This window comes from Candoia aspera, chromosome 1 (assembly GCF_035149785.1).
Source record: "Candoia aspera isolate rCanAsp1 chromosome 1, rCanAsp1.hap2, whole genome shotgun sequence".
Classification (NCBI taxonomy): Eukaryota; Metazoa; Chordata; class Lepidosauria; order Squamata; family Boidae; genus Candoia; species Candoia aspera.
The window spans coordinates 175,796,446-175,811,908 of NC_086153.1; the positions used below are offsets into that span (position 1 = coordinate 175,796,446).

General features: G+C 41.6%; 1 protein-coding gene across 2 annotated transcripts in view; it reads left to right on the top strand.

Annotated features, from left to right (window-relative positions):
- RAPH1 (Ras association (RalGDS/AF-6) and pleckstrin homology domains 1) overlaps window positions 1-7,700 on the top strand; it is a 48,336-nt gene extending 40,636 nt beyond the window's left edge. For both annotated transcript variants that reach the window (XM_063317966.1, XM_063317967.1), the window contains one exon: window positions 834-7,700. In XM_063317966.1, coding sequence (XP_063174036.1) covers window positions 834-2,792 — 1,959 coding nt within the window. In that variant the 3' untranslated portion in view covers window positions 2,793-7,700. The remainder of the gene's footprint in view (window positions 1-833) is intronic.
- Window positions 7,701-15,463: the final 7,763 nt, after the last annotated feature.

Genomic DNA, 15,463 nt, shown 5'->3' on the forward strand with positions numbered 1-15,463 from the left:
CAACCCAAATCATGCAGACTAACTTTTCCAGAGTTCTAATCTTTAGAAATGTTGATCAGCTCACAAGTGCTTGAACCTGTAGCGTTGCAGTTTGACCGTGTCATGCAGCCCACATTGATCCATGTAGTTCTGGTTTAGCCTAGGTTACCGGGAAACATTGCCCAGAATGAAAGATCACAAATAGTGCTACTGCTTGCCAGACTTCAGATCCTTTTTGCAATGGAATTCATGGCTTTATTGTATTTAACTTGAAGCATTGCATAATCAGGAGGGCAAGGCATTCTTTAATGTGGATTTGCTCATTTTGGCTCCGTACATTAATACAAAGTAAATTACATTACACAGTAAATTACCTTAACACCTTGACCAGAACTCATCAATACCTTCTGTTTTGTTACTCTCTTTGACTACATGTCTCCCCCCCACAAAGTATTCACGCATGCCTTTCCGATGCTGCGGTATGGAGGTTTTGATAGTTTTCACTCTGCGCTCACTGTATTGATCGTAATTGCTTGTTCACCTACTTTTTCAATGATACCCTTCAGCTCTTACACGTATTTTTCTTCTAGAATTGTGAAGGGATTGCACTTTGAAATGTCCCAAAGGAGATTTTTTGCAATACCCACACTCCTTAGTGGAATTGTGATCCCACACGAGCTGCTGTGTCGTTTTTCTGCCTATTACCCTTATTTGCTAGTTAAATGACACCTTTTCTTCAGTATTTTGTAGTTCAACTTAATTATGGGTATTGAGCACACAGGATCTTAGTTGTCAAGAGAAATGATATTTGCATCAATCTGTTTTTGAACATTTTGCTTTCATTTTTCCTCTAGGCTCGAATGGACTCAATAAACCGACCCTTCACTTCACTTGTACCACCTTTATCTCCACAAACTAAAACAGCTGCTCCATACACAGCATCACAGCCATCACCTCCCCTTCCACCACCACCGCCACCCCCACCGCCCCCGCCACCCCCACCGCCCCCACCTCCTCCCCCTCTCCCTGGTCAGTCTGTGCCATCTGGAACTAGCCCAGCAACGGTGTTTGTGAAATACAGCACTATAACAAGACTGCAGAATGCCTCTCAGCATGGTGGGCTTCTCTACAAATCACCTATCACGGTGCAGCAGCCCCCATCCCCACTCCCACCTCCAGGGAAACCTCAGAATCTGGTACCTCCTAATGGGGTAGTCCCTCCCCCACCACCCCCGCCCCCTCCCCCTACCCCAGGATCAGCAATGGCACAACTCATGAAACCCGTGCCTTCCAACCCATCAGTACCACAGTTCACACCACCACCGCCTCCTGCCCCCCCACTCAAAATTCACCAGGTCCATCAGAACATCGTTCAGTCTGCGGCTCCACCACCGCCCCCTCCTTCCGTGCCAGCCCCTCCTCCTCCACCGGCTCCGCCTAAGCCTGCAATGGCTCTCCCCATGCAGAGCACTGCAAAACCCATCTCGGCAGCCGGGACGCATCCAGTGCTGCCGCCGCCTCCTGTCCCTTCCACCACAAAGAAGCAGCCCAGTTTCACTGCCCCCCAAATGCCACTGTCCCCTGCCTCACTCGGCCCATCTCCCCCGCCCACTCTGCCCAAGCAGCAGAATCACTCTGGTAAGCTTCCTCCCTCCCCACAGTCTCCTGTGCCATCGGTTGTGAAGCAGATAGCCAGCCATTTTCCTCCCCCTCCCATGGCAGTTTCTGAGCCCCAGCCTTTAAAACCCGCCCCTCTGAGCGTACCACCCCCGTCTCCGCCAGCAGTAAAAGCCAAGCCAAAATGGCAGCCGACCTCTGTGCCCTCCCCTGACTTTCCTCCCCCACCCCCAGAAAGCAGCCTGACGTTCCCTCCCCCGCCTTCTCCCTCTTCTTCCCCCCTGATTGTGTCCCCAACACCAGATAAGTCAGGAGGCTCTCCAGTCAAAAAAGCTAGTAAGACGTCCAGTCCCAGTGGAAAGAAGCCACCCCCTACCCCTCAACGCAATTCCAGCATAAAATCGAATAGCTCGGTCGAGTCCAGTGAACCTAAGAGGCCTTCGGTGGACGTCTTGGTGAGCAAATTTGCACATCCCCCAGAGCCCTCTGGGTCTCCTGGCAAGGAATCCCCAACTCCACCTGCAGCTCCTCCAAAGCCTGGAAAGCTCTGCCTGCCTATCGTTCTCCAGCAGGCAGGGATTTCAGCAAAAGCCCCTGCCCCAGGAGCGCCAGGCAAGGGTACTGTGGAGGAATTTCCTTCTCCTCCGTCAGACTCAGACTTTCCCCCTCCACCACCCGAAATCGATCTTCCTTTGCCGCCCGTAGAAATTCCGGCTGTCTTTTCAGGCAATACCTCACCAAAGGTTGCTGTGGTCAACCCCCAGCCACAGCCGTGGTCCAAGTCATCTGGGAAGAAAGCTCCCCCTCCAACACGTCCCAAGCGCAACGACAGCACCCGTCTCACGCAAGCAGAAACGGTGGAGTCGCAGGTGGTTGTCAGTGCACAAGTGCCCACCTCACCCAAGTCTGGCCTCAGTGTTCAGCCTGGTTTCCTGGCTGATTTGAATAGGACTCTGCAGCGTAAGTCCATCACTCGACATAGCTCCCTCTCCTCTGCCCGGATATCCAGAGCTGAGCCAACGGCTACAATGGATGACATGGCTTTGCCCCCACCCCCGCCCGAACTCCTCACAGACAAGCAGAAGACCAGCAACTTTGGAGGCAGTCACATATTAGGCTATGCAACCTTACGGAGGGGCCCCCCTCCAGCACCTCCCAAGAGGGATCAGAACACCAAACTGTCCAGGGACTGGTGATGTGTAGTGGACCTCTTTGCATTGCCAGCAAACCCTACCTGGGATGCATCTTGTGCTGAGGCTCCTTGTCTTAATACCCGTGATCCCAAGAAGTCTGCTCTAACAGTAGCTGTGGGTAGTGACTGCGTTCACTGCCAGAAACAGTCCCCAAAGTTTTGCGATTTGTGTTCTGTGTATTGGGGTGAAGGATAGGATGATTACTACTTCAAATGTTCAAATACTTCATAAGGATTGGACCAAAATCTTTAACACTATCTTTTCCTGCTGTTCAGGAAATAACTGTTGTCTGTCAGTGTGGGACATGTTGGTGCATGTATTATAAATGTAGGTATATAATATATTGTGAAATATTTTGTTGGAATTGTAGAGGCTCACCAGAATGTTTTTGTACATCTGTATTTATTGTTTCAGTCAACTGACATTTTTTTCAGAAATTGGATTGATTATTAGAAAAGTCCTTTGCTTTTGAAAACAAAAATGTTGGGGCACCTTAGATCATCGGAACCCTCTTTGGGAAGTTGGTGACGGGTATACAGGGCTGACAAATTCTGTCAGTTTCTGTGCAGAATCAATTCATTGAAAAAAATTGGACACAGTCTACCAAAACATTCTGGTTGTAATACTACTGAAATATAAATCCATATATAGAAAAGTGCTGTACAGTGGGGCTGCAGTTAAATATCTTGGGTATTCTGTTCTAGAATTCTTAAGGGAATAAGCCCCTTAAAATATAGTGGGACCTTCTCCTGAGTAAACATACATAGGATTTGACTGTAAACCTAACATTCTAGTCACATGTTCTAAGGAATAATGTGTAATCAATTGAACATATCAAAATGTGCATTTGAAACAGAGCATCACCCCGCAAACCCTCAGTGGAATTATTTGGATTGGTGATGCTCTATTTAAAATGCACAACATTTAATTAATTTTTCTTACATGTCTGTTTTGGTTAAGTGAATATGGTATATCAGAAGGCACTCTAGATGTGCTGCTGTCATGTCTGACCACAGTCTCTCTTAACTGGATACATGGTGCTGCTCATCAAATTGCCAGTACACAGGTTTACACATAGCGGGTGCATCTCTTTTTCTCCAGAATAAAACTTAATTACACATGCAAATATTACCCCCACTGTCACAAACTCTTAAAAGGAAGAATTCTTTGGGCATTCAAGCAGTAGATAGTCAGGATGCTTCACCGGATAAAAGAACATGGCAGATGAACACCATGGAGGACACAGCTTAAATCAAAGGAAGTGTCTCAACAAGCAACCATAAAATTGTGTTGAAGGGGCAGGGTTGATGTGCATTTTGGGATAGAAACTGAACTCTTAAGTGCATTGGTTTCAGCCGTCTCTCACTGATTTGTTGGATTTAAGTGAAATAGCTCTTTGTACTAAGATCTGTGGGTAAGTCAAATGCTGATTACAGAAACACTATTTTAATCAGAAATATAATTGGATGCATAAAATGAAATAATTACTGTGCATCTGCTGTGCAATACAGTGGATTGTAAAAATGTCTTTTTACATTGGCAGTTGTAACTGATGGATCGTGAAGGCAACATCACTGGTTTAAAAGGGGATCTGGAGTTACTAGTTTGAGTTTGAACCCCCAAAGGTTAGCACAACCTCATCCAAGTATTTTAAGTATTTGTGTGTACCAGAAGTTACTTCTGAAGATTAGTCATTTAAAATATGTACACACAGGCACTCTGTCTGAATTATGAAGAGAGGATTCATTCAGGAAGTATTTGTCTAGAAAGAAGTAAGAAAAAGACGTATTTTTTCCTTTGTAGAACTTGGGTCAAAAATAAGCCAAACAACAGAAAAGTGGTGCTATGTCATCTAATGCTGAAATCATAGCAGATGATTTGCTCTGCCCCAGATGTGTCCTGTGTGTCCTGGGCATATTTTTTCTATTAGAGAATATTTTACCTGAGCAATAATAATACACCGTTTTGTGCATTGTTAAAGCACTGCTATTAGAAGGCACTTTTTTTGTATCTTTCAGAGCATTTGGAATTATAAAGTGTCCTTAGCTATTAACCACATTTGCATTAGTATACTTTAACACATTATGATATTTGGCTTATGTCTTATGGTATGGTGTTTTATTTTTTTCTTGAGAATGCACCGGTGCTCTTCCTTTTCATTCCTGTTGCTGCTGCTGGGGTCACTTGCTGGCTCTGGGAGAGAATGTCTTGTTTTGTGGATGCGAAGCCAAGTGATAGAAACGGGGGAGTTGCCGTGGGGCAGAGTTTGTTCACCTCCGTCCTTTGAACCTTCCTGTTCCTTTGGAGACAGGTAGTGTTGAGGCACAGCCTGGGTTCACTGACCGTGGCAAAGTATTGCCAAATGCAAAAAATGACCCGTAACTGCCTGAGACAAAAATCCTTTTATACTAAATGTATTAAAAATCTGAGGCCATCAGTTTATGTGCCCCATGGACATCAGTAAAGATGTTTTCTGATACAGAATATGACCCAGTCAGTAGCAGCAGGAGCAAGAGGTTGCCCTTCTACAGGTCTCTGGTCTTTTAAAAAGAATGTTAATGTAGAACTTTCTTTCCTGGATGCTCCCATCTTGCAGGTAGGCTTCTACGCTTTATTTCTCTAATGAAGAATGGATCTTTTACCAACATAAGGAAGTCTCTTTAGCTACTTTCTTTGTCCCCTTTGGCTAACCTCCTCTGGCTTAGTACATTGCCATTTCTGTCCTTGGGGCTCTTTCAACTCTTTCTTGAGGGCCTTTGGTGAAGTAGCTGAGAAGTAAAGAAGCATCATCAGTTTGATTGGTTTTGAACCTAATAGGTAGCCTGCATTTTCCATTACAGTCATTGCCCTGAGCGTGGTATATCTGTAATTTCTTTCCAAAGGTCTCCGTTCCATTTTTTATCAGACTGTTCAAGCATTCTTTTTTTTTTTAATTAGGATGCTAAATAGGTTTATTGTCTATACCTCAGGGCTGCAGTTTACTTCAAAAATTTCCCCAAAAGGCTCTGATTCATGGGATTATGGCATATCTTACTAAACTTTCCAACCCAGAAGTCAAAAATAAGGCAAGAATATTTAACCCAGAGATGGTTAAATATCTAAAATATGAAGAGAAGAATGTCCTGAGTAATGGCTCAATTAATGGCTAATTCAGCTTTTGCTGAATAAGCAATCTCATTTCTATCGGCATTTCTTTTTAGTTCATACACTGTTCAGTGAAATGTGAATTTGAACCACCCTTTGGCCTTAAAGATTTAATTCTTAAAGGATGTAAATTCTTAAAGATGTAAATTGAGTTAAAAAAGAAGTTAGACCCAAAAGCAAATTTCTGATTATAATTCTTTTATTCTGCAATCAGCTATGTCTAAAATACATAGCTACTGTCCAATAATAAGATGAAATAGCTCCTCACAGTATTTTTAAGTGACTTCTATATGTCCTCTAAACTTATTAATAAATTATTCTTTTGAATGATTCTTGAAAATGTATAAAAGCTAAAAATATTTTTAAAATAGGGCCAAATTGTATCTTTATTAAATTTAGGAGGGTTGTTTTTACTTATTTAGCAAGGCCAAAGGGAATTGGTATCAATCCCCATGGCTGCCCACAGTTGTGCTGAGGATCATGGACAGGAAAGTTGTGCATCGCAATTCTACTACTATTTGCTAATTCTGTGTATGTGTGTACTGCATGTGTATGTGTGTATGCCTCTAACATTCCATGAATGGGTGATTTGGTCCCATGATACATTGCGGCTGAACTGATTTTCATCTAAAACTCTAGCTCTCATTTTGTTAAACCATAAAAAGTTTGCCATTGTGATTATGGAACTTATCATTAGATAGCAAACTATTTCAACCATTTCAGTAATCTGCAATCTTATGTGATGTACAAAAATGTTATTGGGTATCTGCTCCCTCAATGTAGGGTTCACTTAAAAATTGGTTCTTGGACTCCCTTCCACCAACTATAGATACTGTATTCGTCCCCAGCTCATACATTCAAAGTTCACAGAAGTTCAGCAAACGTAACAGGAAGGAGCGCCTGACGCATATAGTATTTTCTTGCAGTTACAATGACAGGGCTACTCTGCCTGGTGGAAGTCAGAATGTGTAGATTGGAGAGTTAAAAGAACCTCGTTATAGACATGCTCTCAGCAATGAATAGGACAGCCCCACAATATTGGGGGCGACCTTGTCTACCAAAGAAAAATAGGATAGCCTGTGGTAGTTCTCTCAAGGACTGCTTACAACTTCATGAATGCGGGCCACAGTACAAAAGTTTTGGAAAACAAGGTTTCTGATCAGAATGCGTATTGCCTTTGTTTTAGTGTGGGGTGTATCATTCTAAGATACCTATTTGTGACTGTGCTGCAACATACTCTCTTCCCCCAAATCTTTGCATTTTGCCATCAGAAAATGGGTGAGGTCAACACTTGTCTGCTTTTCCCTGCTTTTCCTATTTTGTAATTGTAAATTTTAGGATTGTAAATTGTGGGAAAGAACATTTGATTTGTTTTGCAGCCATTGGACGGAGTCAATGGTGGTGATTCTTGTATCTGATTATGCACATGTAAACCACCAATGTTATAGCAATGATTTTGTCTGTGTAGCCAGTGTGTGCTATGTGCTGTAAATATATTCATATGTTTACCGCTTTGCAGGAAAAAAATTGCACATTCTTTCTGAATGGGACTGCCTCCCCATATCCTTTCCTTTCAAGAGTGAAAGCTCATTGCAAGTAAGAACTTATGGTTGAGAAGAGCTCTGTTCTATATAAATATTCTATAAATATGTATAAATATACTTTTTTAAAGCATGGGTAAAGAAATAAAAATGCATTCATGGAAAGTACTAAGAAATCATTATACAATGGAATATGCACAAGTCAATAAAGATATAGTTAAATTTGTCTGAGGTTGTTTCAAGAGATACATAGCCTCTGTTTTAGAAGGTAAAACCTGTTTTAAAACTGTCCACCAGTATTCAGGAATTTTGTATATTCTTTCATACAAAGATTCCAAATAAGGAATCAGACAGGTTCCTTCATCAGACAGATGGTGAATTAGTGCTGCCTTCTACAATGTCCACGCTTAAAGTTTCTATAACAGAAAAGCAGGTAGGGACAGCAAGCTGAACAGTGAGGCCACAGCATTATTTGCCACATAAACCTCTGAAAAACAGAAACAAAGCATCACTGCTGATACCAGCTAGTTTGTGCATAGAAGACAGCCCCCCACCCCACCCCACCCCACCCCAGTACAGCCCAAAACGGGAAGCAGAGAACCTTGCTGTAATACTGTACAGGTGGCAGAATTCCCTCCTGGTGAAAGGATGTTTGGTTGAGCAGTCAACTTTTAGATGCTGAAGCAGTTTTCTTTTGGCCGTTGAGTCTTCTGGTAACAGAAGTTCAGCAAGGGCTAGCTGGCCACAGCTTACCCACCCTAGTACTCCAGAATGCTCAGAATGTTTCTTAAAATGTGTGCAGGCTTCAATTCAATTTCTATTGATTGAAAATTCTTGTAAGCAGCGCTACAGTTCTGTTTCTAGACATTGTTCTGGATTTAATGAGGAAAGGTAGTATATAAATTAATCACAAAATGTATTTAGCCAACCAAGATTGCAGCAGAGGGAGGGACATCTGTTTTCCTCCAACAGTTAGCATCCATGTTATGGGAGGGGGTGAGCCTGCACTCTTAAATCTTTTTTGAGAAGAGAGGTTTAATATATTTTATCCCACTCCCCACCCCCAAATGCAGAAAAAAATCTCTAAATTGCTTATAAAATTTATGATCTTCACTGAAGTTTAGTGTAATCTTTCCGAAAATAGGGATTGCATGCAGTTATCCCTGACCTATAGCTTTGAATTGGAAGGCTCAGGGACCTTCCTTTATATGTGCATATACCCAAGTACACACTCTAAACCCTCCCTAACAATCACTTTATTAAGATAACTTGTTAACACTACATAGAAGATTGTGTGTGGTCTTGCTCACGTAAGAAACTGCCTTGTGGCAGGCTAGATAATTTATCCATGCAGAATTTGGCACTATCAAATCTAAGATGGACTATGTGCAAAGCATGTGCTGTTTGTTTCTGAACTATCAGATTGGTTAATGAATCTGGTTAAAATACTTCATTTTTACATCCCTTTTTTTAGTATACATTCTCAACACTCAAGTAATTGTGTATTATACATTGTGAATACTGAATCAGTTGTTCGGCCACACTATTTGAGTTGCTTGTTCATTTAACCAATTCAGCACACTCTTTTTAACCATACGCAATGAGCATTAAACCTTAAATGTCAGCTTCATTACTTCAGCTTTTCACCAATAGGATCCACCACATGAAGGATTTATAGGAGCAATGCTAGGGGTGTGTTTTCTGCATGTTCTAGTCCATCAATTACTAGACACTTACCTGAATTTGCTTCCATTCATTCTTTTTATCCAGGACAATACCTTAAAGGGTTTCTCCACCAGGGTTTCGCAGAACCCCAGGATTCCACGAGAGGTCACTAGAAGTTCCCTGGGAGATCATGATTTATTTAAATAATTATTTCAAATTTGGGCAACTTCACATTAAAGTTTATTTTTAGTTTAAGACCTCTGTTAATGCATATATATAGGCCTATACATGAAACGAATATAATTTTGTAACTTCTGGCCTATATTTGAGCCTGAGTGTGCAGGGTTCCCCGAGGCCTGAAAAATATTTCAAGGGTTCCTCCAGGATCAAAAGTAGAGAGACTGCCTTAAATTATCTCCAACTTTCTATCTGCCAAGGGATCTAAGATTCTCATCAACATTGAATTTTAGATTCCTAAAAATGGAATACTAGTATCTTCTTCCTAACCATATTAGGGAGAAGATTTTGCCTGACGAGGTTACTGGAAATGTGAAAGCTTGCAACCATTTTGTAACTGAGGCCACATCTAGCCTCTGGATGGGCACCTCACTTCAAAATAGATGGGGCCCACAGACAGAAATGCGAGGTGACATGACAAACATGTAATAAAATTTGAAGTTGAATGCAATTAATTCAGCTGCAACTTGGAAGAGTTCTGGGGTTACATCCTAGGCCTCAGGTTGTGTGTTCTAACCCCACAAAGCACTGATATCCACTGTGTATCAGCGTCCCACCCTCTGCACCATCTCCAAACCTTCAGCTGGCCTAATAACAGACACAGTTTCAATTTGGCATTTGGAATACCTTAGTAAGATAATCTTCAAGAAAATTAAATTGTTTTTTACTATCTTGTATCAAAGGGAGTGTGATTTTTAGTAACGCCCTGATTATTTACACACATATATTTAGGTATCCCAAAACAAAAGTAACACAGGATAGAGACTATGCCACACCAACAAGTGCTTTTACAGTACTTAAGTATAAAATAGTGTCACTGTTCATTTCTTGTGCACACACTGTAAAGAAAACAGTTGATATCAAATAACTGACCATCTGGAGAACAGTATTTATTAGCTTGCTTTAGTCAGGTCTTAGGTGTACCTGTTAGAGGTGATATGCAGGTACAGCACTGCATCAGAAAACTACCTGGTTTAGCTGAAGAGACTCAGGTAGCTACTGTGCACTAGCCTGTCATGCAAGTATTCAAGCTGATGAACCTGTCTGTGTCAGAAGAAGTACACTGACCACACCCCAGGTTGGCAGCTCCCTACATCTAATTTCTTCCTCTTCCAAATTCTCTGTAAGGGCAGCAGTGTTTACAAGCACGCGTCATACTATTTTTGGACTTAAAAATATGAGAGCCTTCATTTTAATTCTCAGACTATTAAAAAGAGATGCACATATAAGAAGCCAGAAACCAATAGGTTTTAAGTCTAGTAATACCTTAAGTGCACAACAAAAGTTTAGTCATGGAAAAGTTCAAGACAATTGTCAAGGAGCGCAGGGCAAGTTTTTTGGGATTTATTTATTTATTTGGACTTGTAACAAGAGGGTTTAGTACACAGTAACAGATAATTCCAAATACAATTTTTAAAAAATTAAAAAAAAATTATGTCTCCTCCCCCACCCCACCCCCAAATGGTTTAATGGTACACACAATAAAACAAAACCCGCAACACATCCTTCCCTAAAATCCCACTGTTCTCAACCTACTGGGATACTGCAAGAGCTCAGAGCCCATGGCCACTACTGGCAAGTGGCTCATTTTAAATCAAATGTCTATTTCTTATATGATAGCAAATGAGGTCTGCCACACAAGCAACGAGGCACATAATTCAGTATTTGAAAAACAGCACCTAGGTTTTATGAAATCTCAGCCAGAAATCTTCAGGAAGACTCCAACTGAAACCACTCTGTGCTATTTCCCATGTAGTATATGAAGAACATAATGGAATCTATGAGTAAAAGAGTGATAGTACTGCATAAGGTTCATACCCTGGGCCCAGGCAGGACTGGTCATGATGTTTTTTGCCCTGAATTGCTGCCTATTTAGCTGCACTAGGGGAAAAAAGGCACCATTCTTCTATAGCATGGGTTTTAGCATTGCCACTGATCTGGTATATACATTATTAGGAATAGAAGACCTTACAAACCAATTCTCTTCATAGGTAAACCTAACAGCTCCTCTCAATTTCCTATGGGACTCACTTGTCAAGTTCAAATGTATCAGCTTTTTTTTAAAAAAAAAATGCACCACCCTAAGACCTTGGATTTGAGCAACACTTTGTGTTTCCATACTGCAGTACCCCCTATCAGTAAAGGTGATGCATAATACTGTATATGTTAGGCAGGAATCATACAATCTCTGAGAAATCTATTATCATAGAGAATTTCTGTATTTTTCTAATCACGGTACATCAACTTTTACAGATTATGTATCTACGCTCAATTTCTCATTACAACTAATTTAATCCTCCTATCTAGATCGACCTTCCCGTCATTGATGGCATTTTCAAATACTGCTATGAACAAAGGTTGCTCCAACAACCCAAAACTGGAAGACATGCCATTGTTACTGATTTAACACACTTCATTTCCTTTACATTTTAATTTCTGGAGCTGTGCAAAACCATCTAACCTAACTATACCTTTGATTTTTCTCTAGCAAAGCATGCCTAAAGTCCTGTACACCAGAAACCTATTTTAAGTCCTTTTTCTTATGTGAAAAAGTGTAATGCTTCACTTTTTACTCCACACCGAAATCAGGGATAAATCAGAGAAAATAAAGCTTAAATCATAACACAACCTGTAAAGGTCAGACCTCCCTCCCCTCCCAACAAAAGCCTGTTAGAGATCACACAGAATGTTCACTTTCCAAAATAAAAGGTGATCTAGATAAGGTACTTTTTAAAGAGTTTATTAGAAAAAAACATACAGAGCTAGGTGTTTATGTACAAGGCCAGCAGCTGCCTGCTTGTTCCCTTCCAAATCTTCTGAAAAGGAGGCAGTTTAGCCAATATTTTTACATTGCTCTGTGATAAAAGATGTGCCATTATAGACTTCAGCTGACAAGCTTGTCTTCCAAGGCTTGCATGCAAGGCTTAAAAAAAAAAAGACCAGGGGACTATTGAGCATTCTTTAAGATGCAATAGGGCCACAACTACAAAACCACACCAAACAGAGATCATCCACTCACACATAGGACTTTAATTCTCTCCACACTGATTATGTTTTGAAGAATTTCTATTTGGCAGTAAGACCTTTGCAAAACTTTTCTCATTAAATTCTCTTTGTCCCTTCCAAATGTTGCCAGTTTAACCAAGGTAAAATAGCAAATCCTCAAGCAATACCTCAAGAGTATTCACATCTTCTCCGGGCCATCCTTATGAACCATGTAAACTTCAAGCAAAAGAGCAGCTAAATGATATAACAGACTGCAATCTTGGGCTCTTCCTCCTGTAATATGATGCCAACTCTCAAATGCAGAAAAGCATTTTTTCAATTTCTGCTTAAGGAGACCAAAGCAAGCGCCTGGAAAGGACACTCCTGAGGCACCAGATTTTTGTTCATACGCTAGACAAAAATCACTTTTCTGTATGGAAGGATTTGATCTTCTGGTACTGTACAGCAATATTTGAAGGCTTGGGGCCAGAGCTCAGCTTCCCAACCTTCTGAAGGGCTATAGGAGCCACTTGGTGTTCTCCTGGAAAGGGCAGAACCAAGAGCTTTGACCTCTGGAAATAAGAGCAGGAGAGGTAAACTGCACCTATCCTTGCCCTCAAGGCATCCAAGGCCCTACAGGATATCCCTAAATCACCATTTGGAAGGATGTTGAGGGTGGAAAGGTAAGAGTTGGGAGCATTATGCTTCTCGTTTCCATTCATTCTCACCCTTAATTTGGGGAAATCCAGCCGCTTTGCTTCTGAATTTTGACAGCATGGTCTCAAAGTGGTGGGGGCTCAAACTGGGTGCTGAGAAGCTACATGAGGCCAAGGGCTGCTCACTCATCCCACAGCAAACCAATGTTGGTCTCTAAAAGAAGCAGGGGAGTGTTCACGAAGAAAATGTGGATACTTGTGCCATAACTGCATGGCTGGAAAAATGAGTGCTGAGGGAATCAAAGCCATTTTATGAAGAAAGAAAAGCTAAATAAATTGACACTGAGCTCTTTGATTTCCCACTACGTGTTTTTCCCCACAAGATACTGAAACAGAATGTGGAATGTTCAACATATTTAATAGCTCGACAGCAGGACTTGGGGAAAGGGGGTACAAGGGAAGAATCCAGTTTCCCAGGCCTTCCCTCTTCACCCCTTTTTCTTAATTAAACACTAGTGAGAAAAGGTAAGTTGGGGGAAATAATAAATGGTATTTGAAAAACCACTCTCACTGTTGATATAACATGCAGTCTATGCAACATTACATACACACAGAGTCTGATTACTTTGGGCCTTGTACATAATAGCATCATCCAGAGGCATTCTACAGAATTCAAAATTGTACAAAATAAAAAATAAGCATAAAATCCAAGGATTTTTTTTCCCACAACATTAGTATTGCAGAATAAAAGCATTAAACCAGCAGGAGGCAAGGAATCTGTAAACACCTCTGCAGCTGTTTGCGGGAAGATGACCTTGGCCGGTGAAGGATGCAGGGAGCAGTCATACAATCAGGGCGCTCCAAGCTCTCACAGGGGAACTGTGCCCTGCCCTCCACAGAAGCTGTACAGTCTCTCCCCAGACAGGCAACTGAGCAGCGCCTTATAAAAATCATGGGGTACTGAAAGCACTTTCAGAAAAACACAAAAATGCTATTGATAAAAATGCAAACCCTCTCCAATCTATTACCATAGCCAGGAAACAGTGAGGATTCAATTTAAGTTCTGCCGTAGAATCATCATCCAACTTCTCAAATATGTACCTGTTCTTGGAATAAAATTTGGTGGATCAGGCCTTGCAAAGAGACAGAGTTAAGAATTCCCATTACTGACTCTTCAGTATTAGAGCTCCAGGAGTAACATCAGTCAGTTCTGTAACCAAAAATGAATATGACATTTCCCAGAACAGCAGAGAAGACACCAGATTGAAGGATTGTTAAGGCAACCTGTTTCTGGAAAAGGAAAATAGGATAGTTGGGTGGGGGAAAAAAGTGCTCTTCAGAAGTTGATGGAACCAGAAAAAGCACAGTACCAGACAATAAGTGCATCGGTAATGGCAAAAAAACAGAATATGAAAAATGAAGTTGGGAGAGAGGAAACTTGAACAAGCTGTGCTGTTATGCCGCTTTTCCAATCAGCTGTAGCTCAGGCTATCCACACTAAAAATTGTTTGTAACACAGCTCGTAGCCTGCAGGCACAACACGCAATATATTTAAAAGGACAAATGTCGCCTTCTTTGCCTTGCCTAGTTTTTCAGAACTGAGTCCACAGAAGTCCACAAAATTTGTCCAGAATAATTTGCCGTACCCCTGACCTCTTTTGCTCATCCTCTTGGCAGGCTCTGCAAAACTCAGGAGAAAGCAGGATACCACTGAGGAATGGTCTTTGAAGCAGAATCCTACTCCAAAGTTCCAAACAAGTATTAAAGTTGTGTTCTCAACTTCTCAGAGCAGGATCTTCTCTTAGATGGGTCCCCACGGAGCAGTGGCAGCTACTTATGACAAGCGTATTGATGGAGGCTGCATTCCCATCTTCACATGGTAGGCTGCGTCTAAAGCTTGTACACCTTAACACCACATGTAAAAGATATTACACAGTAATATCCATATGCATACCTATGCTCGGGCCTTTGTAGAAATCTACCTTTCATCCTAATAGATCAGGTTCTCTTAACTCATATTCTCAACTGGAGGTCTAGTGTTTATGCAAGAAGCTGGCTCCAGTACGCCAACACGCACAGATACAACCAGCTTTCAGAGAGACCACCCCTCCTAGACAAAATAAATCTGGATGCCTTCAAACAAGCCAGTTCTCAATGACCCTTACTCCATAGCATAAGCACTGACATCTGCTGGGGGTGGAGGTGCCAAGAACGGCAAGATGGTGGTCACAGCAACGCAACTGAACTCCCACCCTTCTGTAGCTGTGCAACATCAACACACTTACAAAAGGGGTGCAGCTTTGATCACCATTTTGCTTTTTTGGATGCCAGTGACAATCAACATTATCACAGTGGGCCTCAAGCTTTGAAACTGCAATCTTTGAAGGGACTTGGATCTCATTATCAGTCCTACCAATGGGAGCTACAACCATTGATGCTAAGTTAA